The sequence below is a fragment of the Megascapheus bottae genome, chromosome 20 (genome assembly GCF_031878675.1).
Source record: "Megascapheus bottae isolate mThoBot1 chromosome 20, mThoBot2.hap1, whole genome shotgun sequence".
NCBI classification, from domain to species: Eukaryota; Metazoa; Chordata; class Mammalia; order Rodentia; family Geomyidae; genus Megascapheus; species Megascapheus bottae.
Window position 1 is genome coordinate 40027172 of NC_143528.1, and position 17826 is coordinate 40044997.

The window sequence follows — 17826 nt, forward strand, 5'->3', positions numbered from 1 at the left end:
AATTGCTTCTCATACTTTGCCCCCACCCTATCTTTATTTCACAAACTGAGAAGATCACTTGATTTCAGAGATGGAACAGTGTTTAATCACCCAGGCCAAAAAAGCAGCACAGAAGATAGGAATAAGATGGCCCAAGGTGAAAGAAGCAAGCGCCTCCCAGAGTCCGGCTCATGTGCATAAGGTTTTCCTGCCTGTGTCGTCACTTGGTTAATCCACAGAAGATAATTGGACACCTTGGTATAAACCCCTGGTATGTTTTTCCTGCCGCAGTCTAGTAGACCCCAGCTGACAATGCCAATCTGGTACCACCTGGCTCTGTTCTTCTTTTTGTGACAAACTAGAGGCCCTCCACTGTCGCCCTAGGAGAGGAGAGAGGTGGAAAGAGGTCACAAGTTATCCTAGCCCACTGAGACGCAGTCATGTTAAATGTCTTTTAATGGCAAACTCTGACTTACAGTTCCAGCCTTCAGCCACATGACAGCAAAGAGTTCAGGACAGAGCAATGTGACAAATGGCAGTTCTATCAAAGTGAATCTCTACCATCAGCACCAGCTCTTGTGCATTGCTTTCCATAAACTAAGAAGTGGTTTTCCTCTTGCTTTCAAGCACTTTGTCATTAGAATTTCTAGAAGTTGCTCTGTCTTTTTCACTTCAAAACCCTTTCTACTGGTTCATTTTTTTCTCTTTTGGAATTGTTCATAGTAGTAAAATAGTAAAAACATAAACAAAGATAAAAGTTGGTTCTTCCCCATAGTTCATGGGTTTCATAGCCCATAAATGATCAATATCAAATGTAACAAAAGAGGATACTCATGTGTTTTATAGGTTGTGGTTTAAAACACTGAATTTTAAACAACTTCCACATTTGAAGACGTCATGCAAAACATTGTCAAATTAGCTCAAGCAAGCAGAGAGGACATAATCGGCATGGAAATAGAACATGCAAGGCTGAGCATGCCAGCCTCACTTTCCAGATTTGGAGTTGTTTTCACTGGAAAAAGATAGTATGTCTCTGTCATGATTCTGGTGCTGTATTTACTATGCTAGTATGTTCTTAGCAAGGCTTCTAGCTTCTCAGAGCCTCAGTTTCCCCATCTGAAATGGTCCATCAAATCCATTTTAGATGCTTCTGGGAGCAGCCTGCTTGCAAAGGTGTAAGAACAGATCAAGAAAACAACATAGTTGACGTTTTTCTTCTCTCTAACATAGGGCTTTGTCTACATGAACTCCATTCTCACAACGGGCCTAGAAAACAGGAACCCTTTGAGTTCCTGCTGCATGGACAGGGGAATTGGAAAAGGCACAGGCATCAGTGACTTGTCCCTCACCGAGGTCAGGCAGGAGAGCTGGTGGAGAAGCCAGGTCATCTGAAGTAGGAGCTCTAACCAGGTGCCCTCGTGTTGGTTACCAAGTACATGTTCTCACAAGCTCTTATGGACAGCTGCAGGGAGTTGAACAGTACCCTCCCAAAACTCATGTCTGCTGGAGCCTTGGAGTGTGTCCTGATTGATTTGGGATGGGGTCTTCACAGATGTCATTAGTTAAATTAATACGTAGTCATCCTGAATCGGAGTGGGCCCTAATCGAAAAGCTACAGCCATTACTATTAGAAAACATGTGAGGGCCAAGGCAGAGGGCCAGTGAGGCAGCCATAAGCCAGGGAGCACCAAGGCTTGCAGGCTACTGTCGGGAGCTAGGAGAGGTAGGGAAACACCCCCCTCAAGCCTGGGGACAGAACTTGACCCTGCTCCTATCTCGGTTTTGGCCCCAGAACTGTGGGAGAATCCTTTACATTGTTTGAAGCCCCTTATTTGTAGGCTTTGGTTCCAGCAGCACAGGGAACCACAATGGTACCTTGTTGGGGGAGGAGGAGAGAGGGAGGGAGGGAGAGGTAGAGAGGGAGGGAGGAAGAGGGAGAGAGGGAGGGAGGGAGAGGGAGAGAGGGAGGAAGGGAGAGGGAGAGAGGGGGGAGGGAGAGCGAGAGAGGGAGGGAGGAAGAGGGAGAGAGGGGGGAGGGAGAGGGAGAGAGGGGGGAGGGAGAGAGAGAGGGAGGGAGAGGGAGATGGGGGGGAGACCCAGTGCCCTCTCTGCACGCAGCACGCAGTGTTACCTGGCAGGAATCCTTCCCAACTTCAGGACTCCCAGCGCACAGCATGTTCCTGGTGACAAGAGGCAAAATGTGGTAGCACTCTTCCCATTCCACCAGCTGGAGGTTGACTTTTTGCAGCTTTGGAGATGTGGGTTTCACAGAATCTGACCCAGAGGAGAAGTGTGTGGAGAAGCAGCTGAGCCCTAGGCAGGGCTGTTAGAGTGAAGCCAAGCCCTCCCCCCATTAGCTCTATAATGCTAATATTCTCTACGGCCCAGAGAAGAATCAAAATTGGGACTGAGTGGGGAGAGGAGAATGGAGAGCACTCAGGTCTCCTAGGGTCAGACTCCCAGGACTGGCCCTGATCATCTCAGCTGGGGCTCACTTCCTTCCCACCCGAAGACCAGGCTTCAGCTGTCCTGACATGCTTTGTTCAAACCCATTAGAATGTCAGGAGAAGCCGGGACAGAGATGGGCTTGCCTGCCATCAACCCCTGGTGCTCCCTGGGGAGGAAGGAGATCCGGTGCAGATGGGTCTGCATCCCAGAGCACAGCAGAGGCTCGGTCAACATGGGTCAGGTGAAGCTGGAGGAACTCTAAGTTAAGGTGGGTTTCTTTCTTCTTCAAAGCTCATGTGAAGGTTGACTAAACAAGCTCCGGCTTACTTTTCTGCCAGGTGGGTGTGCCACCTGTGTATGTTTTCTGTTTTGTTTTTTAAAATTATGAACAAGATGCATCTACTAAGAGCAAGGATGGAAGGGATTGCTCTGTAGGACTGGATGGGAAAGAGTCTGGGAGAGAGTGAAGGTCAGTTCCACACGGAAAAATTTATATTCCATTCAGCTCTGCTCCTGGACCCGGACCTGTGGCTTTCAAATAGCCTAGTTTCAGCCTTGGTCACAGACATGGCACAATTGAATGGAAAGGGCTGCTGCCTTCAGCGCTGGCCTCCTGGTCTGCTCCCACCTGTCTGCCCAGTCTGTGTCCCTCAAAATTCCTCCAAGTCCCCCTGAGGCCATGAACTCTGTCTCTACTTCAGCTTCTGCTCTGTGGAGCCACAGCGTGCTGAAGGATCCCAGGGACCAATGTCCTCAGTCCCCTGGTCTCCGGGATGCTGCGGCTGGGACTTGTCAAGGGCCTTCAGTGCACAAGTCCCCAGATCTTCCAACCACAGTTCCTAGGGCTGAAAAGGCATCTACAATTCTCTTCCCATTCCCAGTACTGGCCAGGTGCCCCCGCCATGACCCCAGGTAACTCACTGGTAACACCCCATCCAGCTACCCAGCAGCTGCTCCACTTCTTCATGTCCGTAACTTCTGTAAGGCAGATGGGGATCCTGGTGATACCCAGATATAATGGGGACGTGAGCAAAAGCAAAGCTATGTCATTATCCAGGAGCCAGGCGTCATAGAAAGGGTGCAGAATCAGCTTGTGCACTTTCTCCTTCTTCAAATTCTTGGTATTTAAGTTGTCTATGCCATGGATGACCTCCAAGTTGGAGCTTATTTCAAAATACGAGGAGAACAAAAGGTAAGTGGTGGAAGAGCAAAAGGTGACAATGCTATCGTGTGTGGCTGTGACTCCACGCAGGGCGTGTGGGGACGGGGGCTTCTGACTAGGCTTTCAGATCTGAGTTCTCTTTACTTAGCAGCTCCCGGCCTGCTGGTCTCCATGGGTCAACCCAGTGTCTGAGAAGCAGTTCCACTCTCAGTTAGCAAGAAGGGCTGGACTGCCTCTAGGATGCCCACGCGAGAACATCGCAGACCTCGTGACACATTGTGGGCTAGGACAGCAGTCGGAGCATACCCTCAGCTTTCAGGGTGCTGGGATTACAGATGAGTGCCACTACGCCCAGCTCAAAAATGTGCTTTCTAGAGGTTGGACTGCATATACCCAGGGCCATGTATGCTGCAGCTAAAGTCCACAGTATAGTGTGTGACACCCAGAAAGGGAGCAGCTCTCCCCGCCCTCCCCCGGTCCCCTGCCTGCTCCATGGAGTCCTCAGCCATGTAGGCCTTCAGTTAGCCACTGAGCTCCACAGCCTTCAGTTAGACACTGAGCTCCACAGCCAAGAACTCCCGCTGAGTTCCCGGGGGCACTGGGGCAAAGGCTCTCCGGCACAGATCAGCGGCGGGGACTCACGTGTTGACTCTCCGGAAGCAATGGGCAGCGCTCAGGACCCACCACTCGTTGAGGATGGCTCCTCCGCACAGGTGCTTCCCTTTATGGAAAATGCCCACCTGCCACGGGAACTCCGCGATGTTCACGGGTTTCCCGCCTACAATTGCTGCGGTGATGGCCTCCTCGGATCTGGGGTACCTCTTCTGGCCACATCTTACTGGAAGCAAACAGGAAGAGGAAGGAAAATGCTAGAGCCCACACATCATGGTCGACTGGCTTGGAAGAAACTTAAGTATGAGTTCCTTCTACTCACCCCACCGCACCCGCAGGCAGACAGCAGCGTGTAGCAAGCAGACCCTGGCAGGCGCCCTGCTGGGCAGACCAGCTCCCACCACTGTCCCCCCCAAGACACGCCACGCAGGGCCCGCGCAAATGGGAAGCAACTCCTGAGGAGGGGGATTCAGCCCATCTCGGGTCACACCCTGCTATTGCTTGTAAGTCAGTGAATCAAGGGGGAAGTTCCTTTATTTCCACTGAGGTTGGGTTGGTCAGGTGTCTTGGCATGGGCCATGAAATTTTCTCCAGCTCTGGACATGGTTTCCAAGGCTTCCCATGAGATCATCTCACAGGCTCCAGAATCTCCACCGCAGAGAGAGAAATCCTTCGGTCCTATGCCTTTGCCAGTCCTCTCCTGCGCTCCTGTCATAATCAGTGGCACCAAACTTCATCCAGTTTTAATCGTACAATATTGCCAGTCTCACCATGAGAAAACAATTTAAATATATTTCTAATATGCTTTGAGTAAAGACAAAAGTAAATCCTAGCACAGTATTAGACTTCTATTCCAACATCTGCAGCCACACACCCATTACCTGTGTCTCAGTGCAGCCACCCGAACCACATACCACCACGCCCGCATCACACAACCCACACCAACCACACAACCCCACCGCAAAACCCATCACTATGCCAGGCCGAACACCCCACCCCCAAGCTCACCCCCACATCACACACCCACCTCTTATTGCCACCCTACCACCTTAGCACCCTCACAGTCCCCGCCCCCACTCATCACCTGTCCTGCCTCTAGTGCTCTCTGCTCTTCCACCTCTCACCCAACACCACTGGCCTTTCAGGTCTTCAGAAATTCCCTGCTCCTTTCTGTCCTTGATTCCTCCCTTCTACCTCTCCCATCTGGATCCTCTCTGCCTTAATTTCTGTGCGTCCCTCACTTACATCAGTTACAAAGTCAGTTTAGAAATCTCCCCCTTGCCTTCTGTACTCTTGGAATGGCTGCCTCAATTAGACATTCTGCTTTCCCATCAGAACACTAGGGACCATTGGTAATTAAACATTTGTGTGACTGTTAAAGTGTCTTTCCGCCACTAGATTATAATCTCTATGAGGGCATGGATATAGAATAATTGTGACTAATGCTTATATCTGCATCACTCACCTTAATGGCTATCATGAGAGGAACCCAGTGTATGCTTACTGAATGAATGGGTAGATAGATGGATGGACAGATGGACAGATGGCCAATAAAGATCTTAACATCAATGGTAAGAAGAGGGAGAGGAAGGAGAAGGAGAAGAGGAGGAGGAGGAGGGGGAGGGGGATGAAGAAGAGGAGGAGGAGGGGGAGGAGGAGGAGAAGGAAGGGGAGGAGGAGGAAGAAATCCTTGATGGCATACCTGTACAAGCAATCAGGAAATGGAAGCCTCAGTTCCAAGGCATTTGTGCTTGAGCTCCTAAGTAAGGCAGCCTGGGATAGGGAAAGTATGTGGCCTGAGAGGTGGCCTCTCACAGGAAGATATGGAAGCCCGTGCATCTCAAGGTACCCATCGCAGCCTGCGATGGAGACATGCCTGAACTTTCCAAGGGAAACTTAGAATTACTATACAGCGAAGCACTGATGGCCTCAGAGGACATTTTTGAATACTTAATTAAAATGATAATTTGTGAATGTTTAAACAAAATTACTAATAATGGATTTCACAAGACCCGTGGTATTAGTCCCCGTTTTCCTTTGGAAATGTAAGAACAGCTACAACCTGAGAGGCCCTGTGACTGCTCGTAGCCCCTGGCTGCCAGAGGTGGGAAGGGCTTTCACCCAGGTGGGCTGTGCCAAAGCCCAAATGCTTCCCCCTCTGTCTTTCAACAAGGCATCTACTCAGCCTTTGATAATCTTCTTTGGCTAAAATGATGCCACGTGGTTGGAATGAGCAAGGGTGCTCCAGTGAACTGGAAGCAGCTGGAAACATTCGTGGGCTCTGTGTCCACGTAGAAGGGGAAAGGCAGGGAGAAGGATTCATCTCCAGAGCCAGGTCTGAGCAGAGGCGGTGGTGAGATCAAGTTTGGGGCACATCTGAGCTCACCAGAGGAGCTCTGAGATCTGCCAGCGATTCCTCCTGGAGGTGGGGCCGCTGCCTTCCTCTTGGGAAGACACTGGGCGGGTCAAGACATGGAGGCTCTGAGAGATGGCTGTCCAGTCTAAGCGTCAGAGGTCACCTGCAGCCTTTAGAGGAGAAGAGTATGACCATGCTGTGAGAGCCACACAGCACACTGCACAGTTCAGACAGACAATTATCTTTGCCAGATATGACCTGACCTGCTGTGTCAATGTCACCACGGAGAAGGGATGAGCAGAGCTGGCTGTGAGGACAGCATGGCCCAGCAGACAGCGCTCGGAATCACTGGCCAGCACAGTGGGAAGTCGAGTCTTCAGAGCCATATAGAAGAAAACCAAATCAGATGACTCCAGACACCTGCAGGACTTCCCAACCACAAGAGACAGGCTCTCCACAGCCAGCATCGGGGAGAGAAGCCAGAGGTATGAAAATCTTACCCAAGTCCAAAACTTCCACTGAATTGTGATAACTCGTCTTGTGGAAGATGAGCTATAACTGGGCTGGGTTAGAGATGCATAATTTGGAAAATTCAGGGACTCCTTTTGGATCACTGTCAAATGAACTTTGGGGTGGATTTCAACTCTAGGGCCTTATTTTATCATCCACAAGATGAGGTTCAATTGAATTATCTCCACGCCTCTTTCCAAGTTTCACACACCACGTTCAAGGTTCAAAATGCTGAGGGAAAATATTGTTTCTTCAATCATGTTAATATAAAGCATAGCTATATTTATTGAAGTTCTTGGGGCCAGATATTGAGGCAGATTTTACCTTCCTAGTCTTAATTTTCCCAAGAGGTGGGTGATTTCTAACACAATGTGTTAGGTATCCTATGGGTATTGATAACAGGCTGTCAATGGCCACGTTATTTGTGTGTGAGTGTATTTACCTGAAAAGTCACAGGAAAGTAGAAAATACTCCTCCGTATTTTTATATGGTGAGAAGCCCAGGTTTGTTGGAAATGACATAGAACTAGGGCTGGCTTGGAAAACTGTGAGATCTGTGGTTGTGAATTTCAGGAGAGCCTCCAGGAGTCCAAGGAACTTACATATTTTACAGATAGAGAAACAAATGAAATGCTGGGAGTGTGCCCTAGTGGTAGAGTGCTTGCCTAGCATGCATGAAGCCCTGGGTTCAATTCCTCAGTACCACATACACAGAAAAAGCCAGAAGTGGTGCTGAGGCTCAAGTGGTAGAGCTCTAGCCTTGAGAAAGCTCAAAGACTGTGCCTAGGCCTTCAGTTCAAGCCCCAGGACTTGCAGGGGGGAAGGAAGGAAGGAAGGAAGGAAGGAAGGAAGGAAGGAAGGAAGGAAGGAAGGAAATGAATAATGGATCACAGGACCACCAGCACTGCTGGGAGGAAAGGGGGAGAAATGGTGATGCCAAACCATCCTTACAGTTCCTACTGGAATCAAGTTCCTTTGGATTCTAGATTTTTTTTTTAGTAATGGGCTGATATTAATGATATTAAGACAAGGCAGTCATACTTCAGGTTTGTTTTCCCTTGTTTCTCTGCCTTGAGCTCTTAGGAAATTCTCGTCCTCCCGGAGATTGGCCAATCTGCTGGTGACTGGGAGCAACACAAGAGTGTCTCAAGTCTGTTGTGGGCACGGGGGCCGGGGGGCAGGGAGGGGGGATGTCTGTGTCACTCTTGACGGCAGCATGCCTGAGGACCTGAGGAGGGCTGAGACTGGGGGTGCAGGGTTCTGAGTTGGCTCTGTTATTTGCAAGCTGTGTGACTCGGCACCATTGATTTGCCCTGCCTGGTTTTCAGTGTCCTCATCATTCATTCAAGGACAAATACCAACCCTGCCATCTGCCTATTTTTTCAAGTAGTTCTGATTTAGGGGCCTGGATACCATTTGGCTGCACTAGGGAGAAAGAAGTCTGGGGCTCGGCTGGCATCATCTCCGGACAGACCTTTCTCTGGAACAAAGTGCAGCTATGCTTCTGCTCCATCTCAGACTCTTGCACAATACTTATCTCCTTCCAAACCCACTACCCCACCTTCAGACCCCGTGTCTCTCTGCTCTCTGGCTGGGTGGTCTGATCCCAGACGCTGACTTGAATGATCCTCTTTTTTCTATTTTCTTTTGGTGACATGGGGTTTGAACCACCTGATCTACTCTAGCAGCATTTTCTGCATTGGTTATTCTTGAGATAGATGATCTCTGAATGCCCAGGTTAATTGGGACTGTGATCTTCCAGGCTGTACTTCCCTTTGTCACTGGGATGATAGATATGCAATACTGTCACCAGCCACTCTGCATCTCCAGGAGCCTGGGATGACATGCATGAGCCACTGTGCCCAGCAAGTGATTGAGATGGTGTTTTGTAAACATTTATGCCTGGGCTGGCCTTGAACCAGGATCCCCTATTTCCAGCATGCCTTGCTAAGCATTATGTTTATACTTATTCTTACATCTACTTCTCTCAGGTCCTACCACTGCGTCACCCCCACTTGTTTAACAACCGCCTTGCTCGGTATCTCCTGAAAATGTCAAAGAGACTCTGCAAACATATATTGCCCAAAGACCAGCCCTGAACTCGCCTGTCCCACCTCAGACTTGCTTTCTTACGGCCCTTCATCCTCTCAGGGAGAAACGGTGCTCAGATGCATGTGGCTCCTTAAACCAGGAAGCCTCTGCAATTCTGGTGTGGTCAGCAGGTAGCTGTCCATTGACAGCTGAGCTGTCTGTCTCTCCTGAACAACAGTATCTTGACACTAGGCATTCACTGTGGAAAACTCTTGGTACCTAACATAGATAGTAAGTCAATCTCTGTCTGTCTGTCTCTGTCTGTCTATCTGTCTGTCTGTCTGTCTCTCTCTCTCTCTCTCTCAAACACACACACACACACACACACACACCTACCTGTCCCTTCCACAGACAACTCTAAGGTGTGTCTGAGAAGCCTCTGGGAATGCAGAACCCTGGCTCCCACTCCACCCACAAATACCAAATCGGCATCCCTGGGCCTGGCTTTCAAAACCAGCTCCCAGGTGACTCCCCTTCCCACGGAGGATGGCAGGTGCTCACAGGACACAGCCACCAGGATGCCCAGAGACCTACATGCCAGAGAGCTGTGTGCCCAGGGCAGCAGCAGGGCAACCGGCAGCAGCAGCCTTGCTCTTCCATCCCTCCATCTTTCCATGGACCCCAGTCTCCGTGTCAGGACAGAGGGCCTCCCGCCCACAGCCCAGCCTGACTGCGAGATCACAATGGGCCTTGGAGGAGCTGTCATGGCTTCATGCAGCCCTGAACTCACTTCCTGAGTCCCCCAGGAAGTGGGTGGCCAGGGAGCAGGAATGACAAGTGACACCCTAGCCATTGTCATCCCCACCGATTCACGAACACGTCAGAGCTGAAGGGCAGCTCCAGGCAGGACCTTGGTTTATGAGAAGGAAGCTAAGGTTTCTGGTGTAGGCAGGCCAAATGCCACACAGAGGATGCAGTGGCGAGCTCACCACCAGCAGGAGCAGTCGTGGGTATCGTGAGACTTTCTGCTCCTCACCTGCACGAGGAGCAGTGAGCCACCATCAGCGCGTTGAGAAGATCAGTGTGTGCGTTCTAGCCCAGCACATGGCAGATGTCCACCCGACTCCATCTTCCTGTAAAGACAGGCACCGGGGCCACTGCAGCATGGGACACAGGGTACAGAAACCACACATGGATCCACAGCAGGGTGGCACTGGGCACTGGGCATGCACTCATTGCTTCATTCAGGGGGTCGTCTTACTCACTGTGGCGCATTTGCCTCCTGGCAGCCCTGGATGGTGGTGAGGAGTGGCGTTCTCTCCCTCTGGCTCTCATGCTTCAAGAGATCTACACAAACAACCCGTACAAGAGGATTGCTGGGAGCTGGAGGTGTGGACAGGCTTATCCTAGAGGAATACACCTACAAAGGGAAAGGGCTGCAGGGAAGAATAGGAAAGTATTTCTCGTGGGCTGAATTGTATCCCTCAAAGCTCCCATGATGGAGGGAAAAACTAGGAGAGAGCAAAGGAAGGGATAACACTGTCCAAGAAGAAATGTACTCTTTACCTGACGTGTATAACCGTGACCCCCACGTCTATCACCTTCAGAATAAGAATTTCAATTTTTTAAGTCCTGGCTCCCAAACCCCACAAAAGAGCTTCATTTGGAAAGAGTGTCACTGTAGATGTAGCTAGGTAATAAGGCGAAGCCATGTCAGAGCTGGAGGGTCCCCGAAGACCAGAGTCCTTATCAAACAGAGCTTTCAACAAATGCCCCGAACAGGGAGAAACCCACAAAAGGGCTGCAGGTGTGCTGTCTCTGCCAGTGTTGTGCCAGGGGCTGTGAGAGGAGCCGAGACCAGATCCAGGACCCTTCCTGGTGAATCCAGATGCAGTGTGACACTGAAGTTTTATATTCTTGGTTTCCATAACTCTAGATAATTCTAGTTGTTCTAAGTCATCTCTTTGGTGTAGGCACTCTAGGTAGCAAATACAGTATTCTAGCTGGACAGAAAACTGTGTAAAAGCACAGAGACGAGTGAGGGCTGGGTGGTGGCAGTGGTAGAAGTATTGGGGTGTGAACTTGGGGCCTCTGGTTTATCATGACTCTACTGCTGAGCCATCTCTCCAGCTCTGTTTCATGATAAGATCTTTCTTCTTCTCCAGATATGTATCTAAGTTGTAATCCTCTTATTACAGACATCTTCTGCTGGCATCATGGCTGTGCATAACAGTACCCAACTTCCTGTTCACAGAGACGGAATTTCACAGGCTTTTTTGTCTTGGCTGGCCTAGAACTGCAATTCTCCCAATCTCAGCCTCTTCTCTAACTTGGAGCTGGGAAACAGGGGTTGTCTTGTACCTATTGTGTTCTGGCTGGCCTTGAACCGTTATCTTCCTGTTCTCAACCTTCCATGTAGCTAGGATTGCAAGTAGCATGAACTACTAATTCCAAGGTAGAAACCTTTACGTTAAACCATTTAGAATCACTCCCTGGGTAGCTAAAAATACTTATACTTGCCAGTTTGCGTGGTTCAAGCTAAATTAGTCAGATACATGGAGTTAATTTAGTGTAAAGCAGTCTTCCTTTAGTCTTCTGTGGCCACAAGTAGGTTACCACAAGTGACAGGCGTTTGGAGATAATAATTATTACTAATGATTGGTATGGAGCTGTAGGTGTAAACTGTTCCCGAACACTGTTCACCATGGATTTCTGCTTTAGGGAAAATGACTAACTTTTCTTCTCCTAGGGAGTTTTTATGTGCTTTACTGTTTATCTTTTAAAAACTCTTAGAAATACCCCCACTGGAATGATTTACAGCTACATGAGGCAGGCAGCCTGCGGGACTGGGTGTGAGTTTCACCACCAGGAGAATTTCTACGGTCCTCAAAGCTGTAGCAACTCGCTGGAGCTCCAGTGCCGGGTGTGATCCGGGAGTGAGAGAGACATGAGCACGAGAGAGAGAGCCTCCTTTCCTGTTCTTTAGAACAGCATCTACATGCCCGTTCCAGCTCCTGTACCCAGCAGCTTCTGTGGCGGGCCCCAGGCTTCAGAATGGGGACGCCCAGCACATGAATCATCTTCATTCAGACCCTACATAATACAGAGTGCTCTGAACATTGACATGTCGACGTTAATGAACACACATGAGCACACCAAACACAGTACTACCTTCGTGTAGTACACACGTGTGTACAGCATTCTGTATTTATGTATTATAGGAGATATGCTTGAAATCGTGACGTGTGCACCTCATCTACGTTTCCTGTGCCGGCCGTGCATGCGGTGTGCATGAACGCCTTGCTCTGATGGTAGACTGCTGACTGACTCCTCTGTAGGTGTGCTAGGTAGGTGTGGCTGTAACAAAAGGCCTAGAAAAGGAGCTATTGGCAGCCAAGGCTGCATGGATTAGCACTGGCGTTCAAAGATGCTCTCAAGATTTTCTGGAAACAAATTTGTACCATTTGCTGTCAGCCTGGCCCACGTCCCTTCGTTCTGTTTCTTCTCAGTGAAACGACCTGCGTGCCTTCATTCAAATTCTTAATCCTCCTTCATGTGAAGAGTAATGGCCCCAGCCACTTGGCTGTGGTCTCAGTTAGTGGCCCATGTGGACCAAGAGGACAGACATCTTTTTCTCCTGAATTACTTTTTGGATATGGCAAGGGGAAGGGAGGGGAGGGGAGGGAAGGTGTCGTATATAAGTCTCAAATCCTAATCCTCCATTTTGAGCTCCAAACTGGACAGATGCTAACTCTCCTTCGTGTGAGTCCCAGGACCCTAAAGCATCTGAACTTCAGGTGGGAGCTCCAGGGTCTATCCCGGCCCTGTGCAGAGGGAGCACAGCTGGCCCGTGGCTAGGGAAGACAATGTGTCCGGAGAGAAAGAGACAAGCAAGCATGTGGAAGCTCATCTGATCCAAGCTCATTCCTTCTCCTGATGGATGAGGAACCAAGTTCCAGAAACTTGAAATAATTTTTCTGATGCTTCCCAAAGCCCTCCTGACCCCCTTCACTGGAGGAGACACTGTTCCCCCGGACCCCCACAGCTTCTAACACTGTGGTTGTTGTTAGACATCCACTACACAGAGGTTTGCAGAACTGAGTCATGTCTTTACCTCCCAGGCTCTGCGGTAAAGCCCACCCATCACAGATTTTCCACCGATGCTTGTGTGAGGACAGCATTAGAAAATAGGTGGAAAAAGAGAATCAAAACCTGACAGGTTCAAATCTTAGACATATAATTCATCACTGGTAAACATGCACACAAGCAGCATTTGAGCCCCCAAGCCAAGCAACCGTGCGTGCTGTGTAACAGGAATCGGGGAGCTCCGCGGGGCTCCCGAGAGAGTGAGAGCTCTCCCCTCCTTTTGTGTCTCCTCCTGGATCCATGGAATAAATTGAGCCACAGACACAAACAGACCAGGCCTCCCCCTGGAGCCAGAGTCCAGGCCCCAACTGAAGACACCCACTTGGTAGAGCCTCTGTGTCCCCCATTTAGCACAGACCATGGGGGCCCCGCTGTCTCCCTGAAATGAGAAAAGGAGAAAGTACAGTCTGTAGTCAACGGGGCTTATACCAGAGAAGGAGAAATGGGGGTATGGGGGTGGGGTTAGGGGTGAGAGGCCTCCCTCTCATCTCTCTGCTTGGGTTCTGAGAAGAAGGGACTGATGGGGGCTGAGTACCTGGCAGACGCCTTTTGTGTGGAGTTCCTGCCAAGCACAGAGCATATTCCTGGAGAGCTGGTTTACCCTTTTGGCACATTCTCTCCTGTTAATCTTAACCACCCTCAGCTTCTTCAAGTTCATGTTTAAGTTGTTGTGTGGGCCTGACACAATGAAGAAGTCTGGATGAGAATGGACATGCCAGAGGCCACTGGCAATGACCAGCTCACATACAACAGCAGACATTCTGGAGGGCCCTCAAAGCCAACTCCCAGGCTGCCTTGCAAGCGTGAAGCTCAAGGCCTATTCAGTCTCCTCTCGACAGCCCCAACTTTGGCAGATTCCATCTGCCAATGTGTCTGCCTGCAGGAGGGTCTCCTTCTCGCCACCTATTCTGTCCCTGTGCTGTTCAAAATGAAAAGCCCAAACCAATGACGTCCTAGGGCCTTGAAATGAAAAGGACGGTGAAAAGGACGTCACTGAAGGAGGTGACCATGGCACTGAGAGAGCTCTTGGTCTTCTCCCATTCCACGGGTCCCTCCTGGAAGTCCTCTCCGAAGTCCTCTCCGCTGCTCTGGACAATCCCCAGCTTGATGTTATCACAGGGTGATTGTCTATGGGCCACAGACGGGGACAAGGACATTGTAAAAACAGCAGTGGTGGGTGGGGGTGGGAGAGAGGGGGCTCTAATCCTCAACAATAAAGAATCCATAAAAATCACTGCTTTCAAGTGTGGGAGATGTCTGTATTCCAGGCTTTTTTTTTGGTTGTGGGGCTTGAACTCTGGGCCTGGGTGCTGTCCCTGAGCTCTTCAGCTCAAGACCTAGTGCTCTACCCCTTGAGCTACAGCTCCACTTCCAGTTTTCCTGGTGGTGACAAGGAGAGAAGAGTCTCGTGGACTTTTGTGCCTGGGCTGGCTCTGAACTGGGAGCTCAGATCTCAGCCTCCTGCGTGGCTGGATGACGGGCGTGAGCGCCAGCGCCAGGCTGGACTTTCTCTGTGCAGTTTCAGTAACTTCATCTACACAGCTTCGCTGGAGGAGACATCGCCATTACTATGGCGATGAAGAAAGAGCACGCTCAAAATTCAGAGCTGAGCTTCCCCCATCCCAGCACCGTGCTGCCCAGCGGGCCACCTGCAAGCCGGCCGTCCATGGGCCCCGAGGGGAGGGCACTCACCATACTCATGAGCCGGTGCCCACTCTGCCATCCAACACCGGTCCCAGTTGCTCTCCTTCCCCGGCAGGCAGACGGGCATCTTGAAGTTGGTGAAGTGGACGGGGCTGGCCAGCAGCAGCAGGCAGAGGTCGCTGTCCAGGCGGGGCGGGCTGTAATCTTTGTGCACGACGATCTTCTGCACTGGCTTTCTCTCCAAGCGGACGTCACTGAACGTCTTCACGCCCAGGACCACAGTGACATTTATCAGGGCCCTTTCCAGTCTGAAGAATGAACATAAAAACACCAGCGCCTGCATCAGTCACGGGACACTTGGCCCTCCTGCATGCATTGATGGGTAGTAGACTAACCACTGCAGAGTCCTGAGGAATGGGCGTGATGCCCTGACTAGACAGAGCCCAGGCAGGTCAGAGTCAGGGCCCAGACCCAGATGAATCCCCCAGCCTGGGAAGCCTCTATGCACATAGGCGCAGTGGCTGCCTGAGAAAAGGCAGTGGAACGGCACACGGCACGTGCTCAGTGCGCGCTTGCACGATAAGTGAGTGGATGCCCCGTGCAGGTGGCATGTGGACGAGACGCAATGAGAATGAAGACGATGGCCCGGACACTCACAGCGTTCCTGGGAAGCAGTGCGCGGCCGTGAGGACCCACCACCGGTGAATGATGGCGCCTCCGCACAGGTGTTTCTGGAATGCCTGGACACTCACTTGCCACGGGAACTCGCCGTTCTGGACTTCAAGCAGCTCACGGAACGGCAGCCACGATGAGTTTGGAAAGGCAGGTCTGTAGCCACACCGAACAGTTTCTGAAAGGAAAGAAAGAGCCACCGTTCCTCGAGAGGCCCAGAGAATTCCTCCCGAATTCACAGCACTTCCTTGTGAAGCCAGGCAAGATGGCCGAGGAGAACAAACATCAACAAATCACACCTCCTTTTGTGTCCATTACGTCTACCAAGAATCGTGAGACCCAGGAAGACAGCACAGAGCTCAACCAAAACCCCCAAAGGTTGGACATCTTTGCTGACACAGCAGATTTCTGTGGTACATTCAGGAGACACGAACCACGTGGTAGTTTGAACAGGCTAGAAAGAGTCACAAACTACAAACTGGGGTTCGAGAGAGCTTAAGGCAGAGGGAGACGTGGAGGCTCCTTTCAGCACCCCAGGGTTCAGAAGCCCAGAGTTTGGCAGGAAGGTTTGCTGGGTTTCCTCAAGCAGGAACAGCTATCCGAAGCACTATGTCAGCAGCTCCCTCAAGCTTTATTTGAGTGGCACTTTCATAGATCTGCTGGCAGGCCTACTGGCATCCTGGATTTTATTTAGCCTCCTAAACTCAAAGCACGAGAGCTCCCTGAGGATGGAGATTTTCCAGATCAGAAGGGAAGGAGGAGGACAAGGGAACTCCTCAAGTAAAGGGGACAGGGGCTCAAGCCTGTGATCACAGCTGCTCAGGAGGCTGAAGTCTGAGAACCATGAGTCAAAGCCAGCCTAGGCAGTAAAGTCTATGAGACTCGGCTCTAACTGACCACCAGAATGTCAGAAATGCTACTGTGTCTCACATAGAAGGACACCAGCCTTGAGCAAAAAGGGCCAAGCAAGAGGGCCAGGCCCTGAGCTCAAACCCCAGCATGGACGTGCACGCACGCGCGCGCGCACACACACACAATCATACCCACTGCAGGCTGGTTGACACCGACCTGCCTCATCCTGGGCTTGTCCCTTGAGTGCCATGAGCAGTGCAATTAGAAGTGCAAACATCTTCTTGTTCCAGTCCAGACATGTCCAATCGGCCTTCAGCCCAGGCTGGCACACCACCTGCTGTAGGGACTCCAGGCAGGCATCACAAATGCATGGCAGAGCTGGGCCCAGTGACATCACAGTGAATGCCAGGCCTAAGAAGTAGCAGTGGGTGCAAGTCGGCCTGGTGCAGCTGTGTCCTCGCAGCCCTGTGTTTCCTGCCTGGCTCCCTCAGCAGCTCCAGCTTAAGGGGACCCTGCAAGGGGCCCTCGGGCCAACATCTGTCCACATGCACCCACCCCACCTTTCCTCCGAGCATGGGGGAGCCATTGAATCTACTGTTGGCTCTGACGTGAAAGAGCTTTGTGTGTTTGAGTGACATTTTATATTCTCTCGGAATCAGAGCTCAAAAACAAACAACACCACCAACAAAACTGCTCTGCCTTGTTCTATTGCCACCTGTGCTGAGGGATGCAAGGGGTAGAGAATTGAAACAGTCACGTGGTAGTGTTTGCAGGCTGAGATTACTCTGGGTCTAATGTGGCGATTACTTGGGGGAGAATAAAGCCTTGCAAGAGAATGTCAGGTAGAAAGTGGCTCTAGTGAGCCAGGCACGAGATGCTGGTGACCTGAGGTCCACAAGAAGCGGTGGAGAAATGGAGAGGAAAGACACGGTGCCCCACGGCTCTGCAGGAGGTGTAGACAGAAAGTACAGAGGAGGAAAGCCTGGGGGCAGAGCAAACACCCCAGAGGTCTCAGTCTTTGGGGTCACTGGATGTGGGTGATGCCAGGGGAGTGTGCAAAACTGGGGGGAACCCGAAGACTGGCCCATACAAATGGTCCAGCCGACAGAGCTGGGAAGGAAGGGTGATGATTACCAGGAAGCTGGAGGAAGAGAAACCTCTACGGAAAAAAGACAAGTCCTGATAGAGGACGGCCTTCCAAATTCCCTCCATGTGTGCAGCCCTCCCCTTTGTCCGTCGCTCTCCTGCCATCCCATCTTCTCAAGCCGTTTCAAGATGTACTCGCCATCCCTGTCTTAAAACCATCACAACTACGGGTTCCTCAGGCCAGGTGCTGGTGGCTCAGACCTGTCGTCCTAGCAACTCAGGAGGCTGAGGTCTGAGGATTGCAGTTCCAAACCTGCCCAGGCAGAAAG

The 17826-nt window shown here is 50.9% G+C and overlaps 1 protein-coding gene and 1 long non-coding RNA gene across 2 annotated transcripts; one reads left to right on the top strand and one right to left on the bottom strand.

Moving 5' to 3' along the window:
* Nucleotides 1-74: 74 nt before the first annotated feature.
* Prss51 (serine protease 51) lies at nt 75-17699 on the bottom strand. Its single transcript, XM_090353731.1, has 8 exons — nt 17693-17699; nt 16628-16822; nt 15545-15737; nt 14936-15195; nt 4232-4427; nt 3349-3590; nt 2111-2253; nt 75-359 (listed from the first exon to the last, which is right to left on the bottom strand). Exons 1-8 carry the CDS (start codon nt 17697-17699, stop codon nt 87-89), a joined length of 1509 nt encoding a protein of 502 aa, XP_090209857.1. The 3' UTR covers nt 75-86.
* Nucleotides 9909-12072, top strand: LOC150049474 (uncharacterized). The gene is made up of 3 exons (XR_016539002.1): nt 9909-10273; nt 10387-10486; nt 11891-12072. It is a non-coding gene; the product is annotated as an uncharacterized LOC150049474 (long non-coding RNA).
* Nucleotides 17700-17826: the final 127 nt, after the last annotated feature.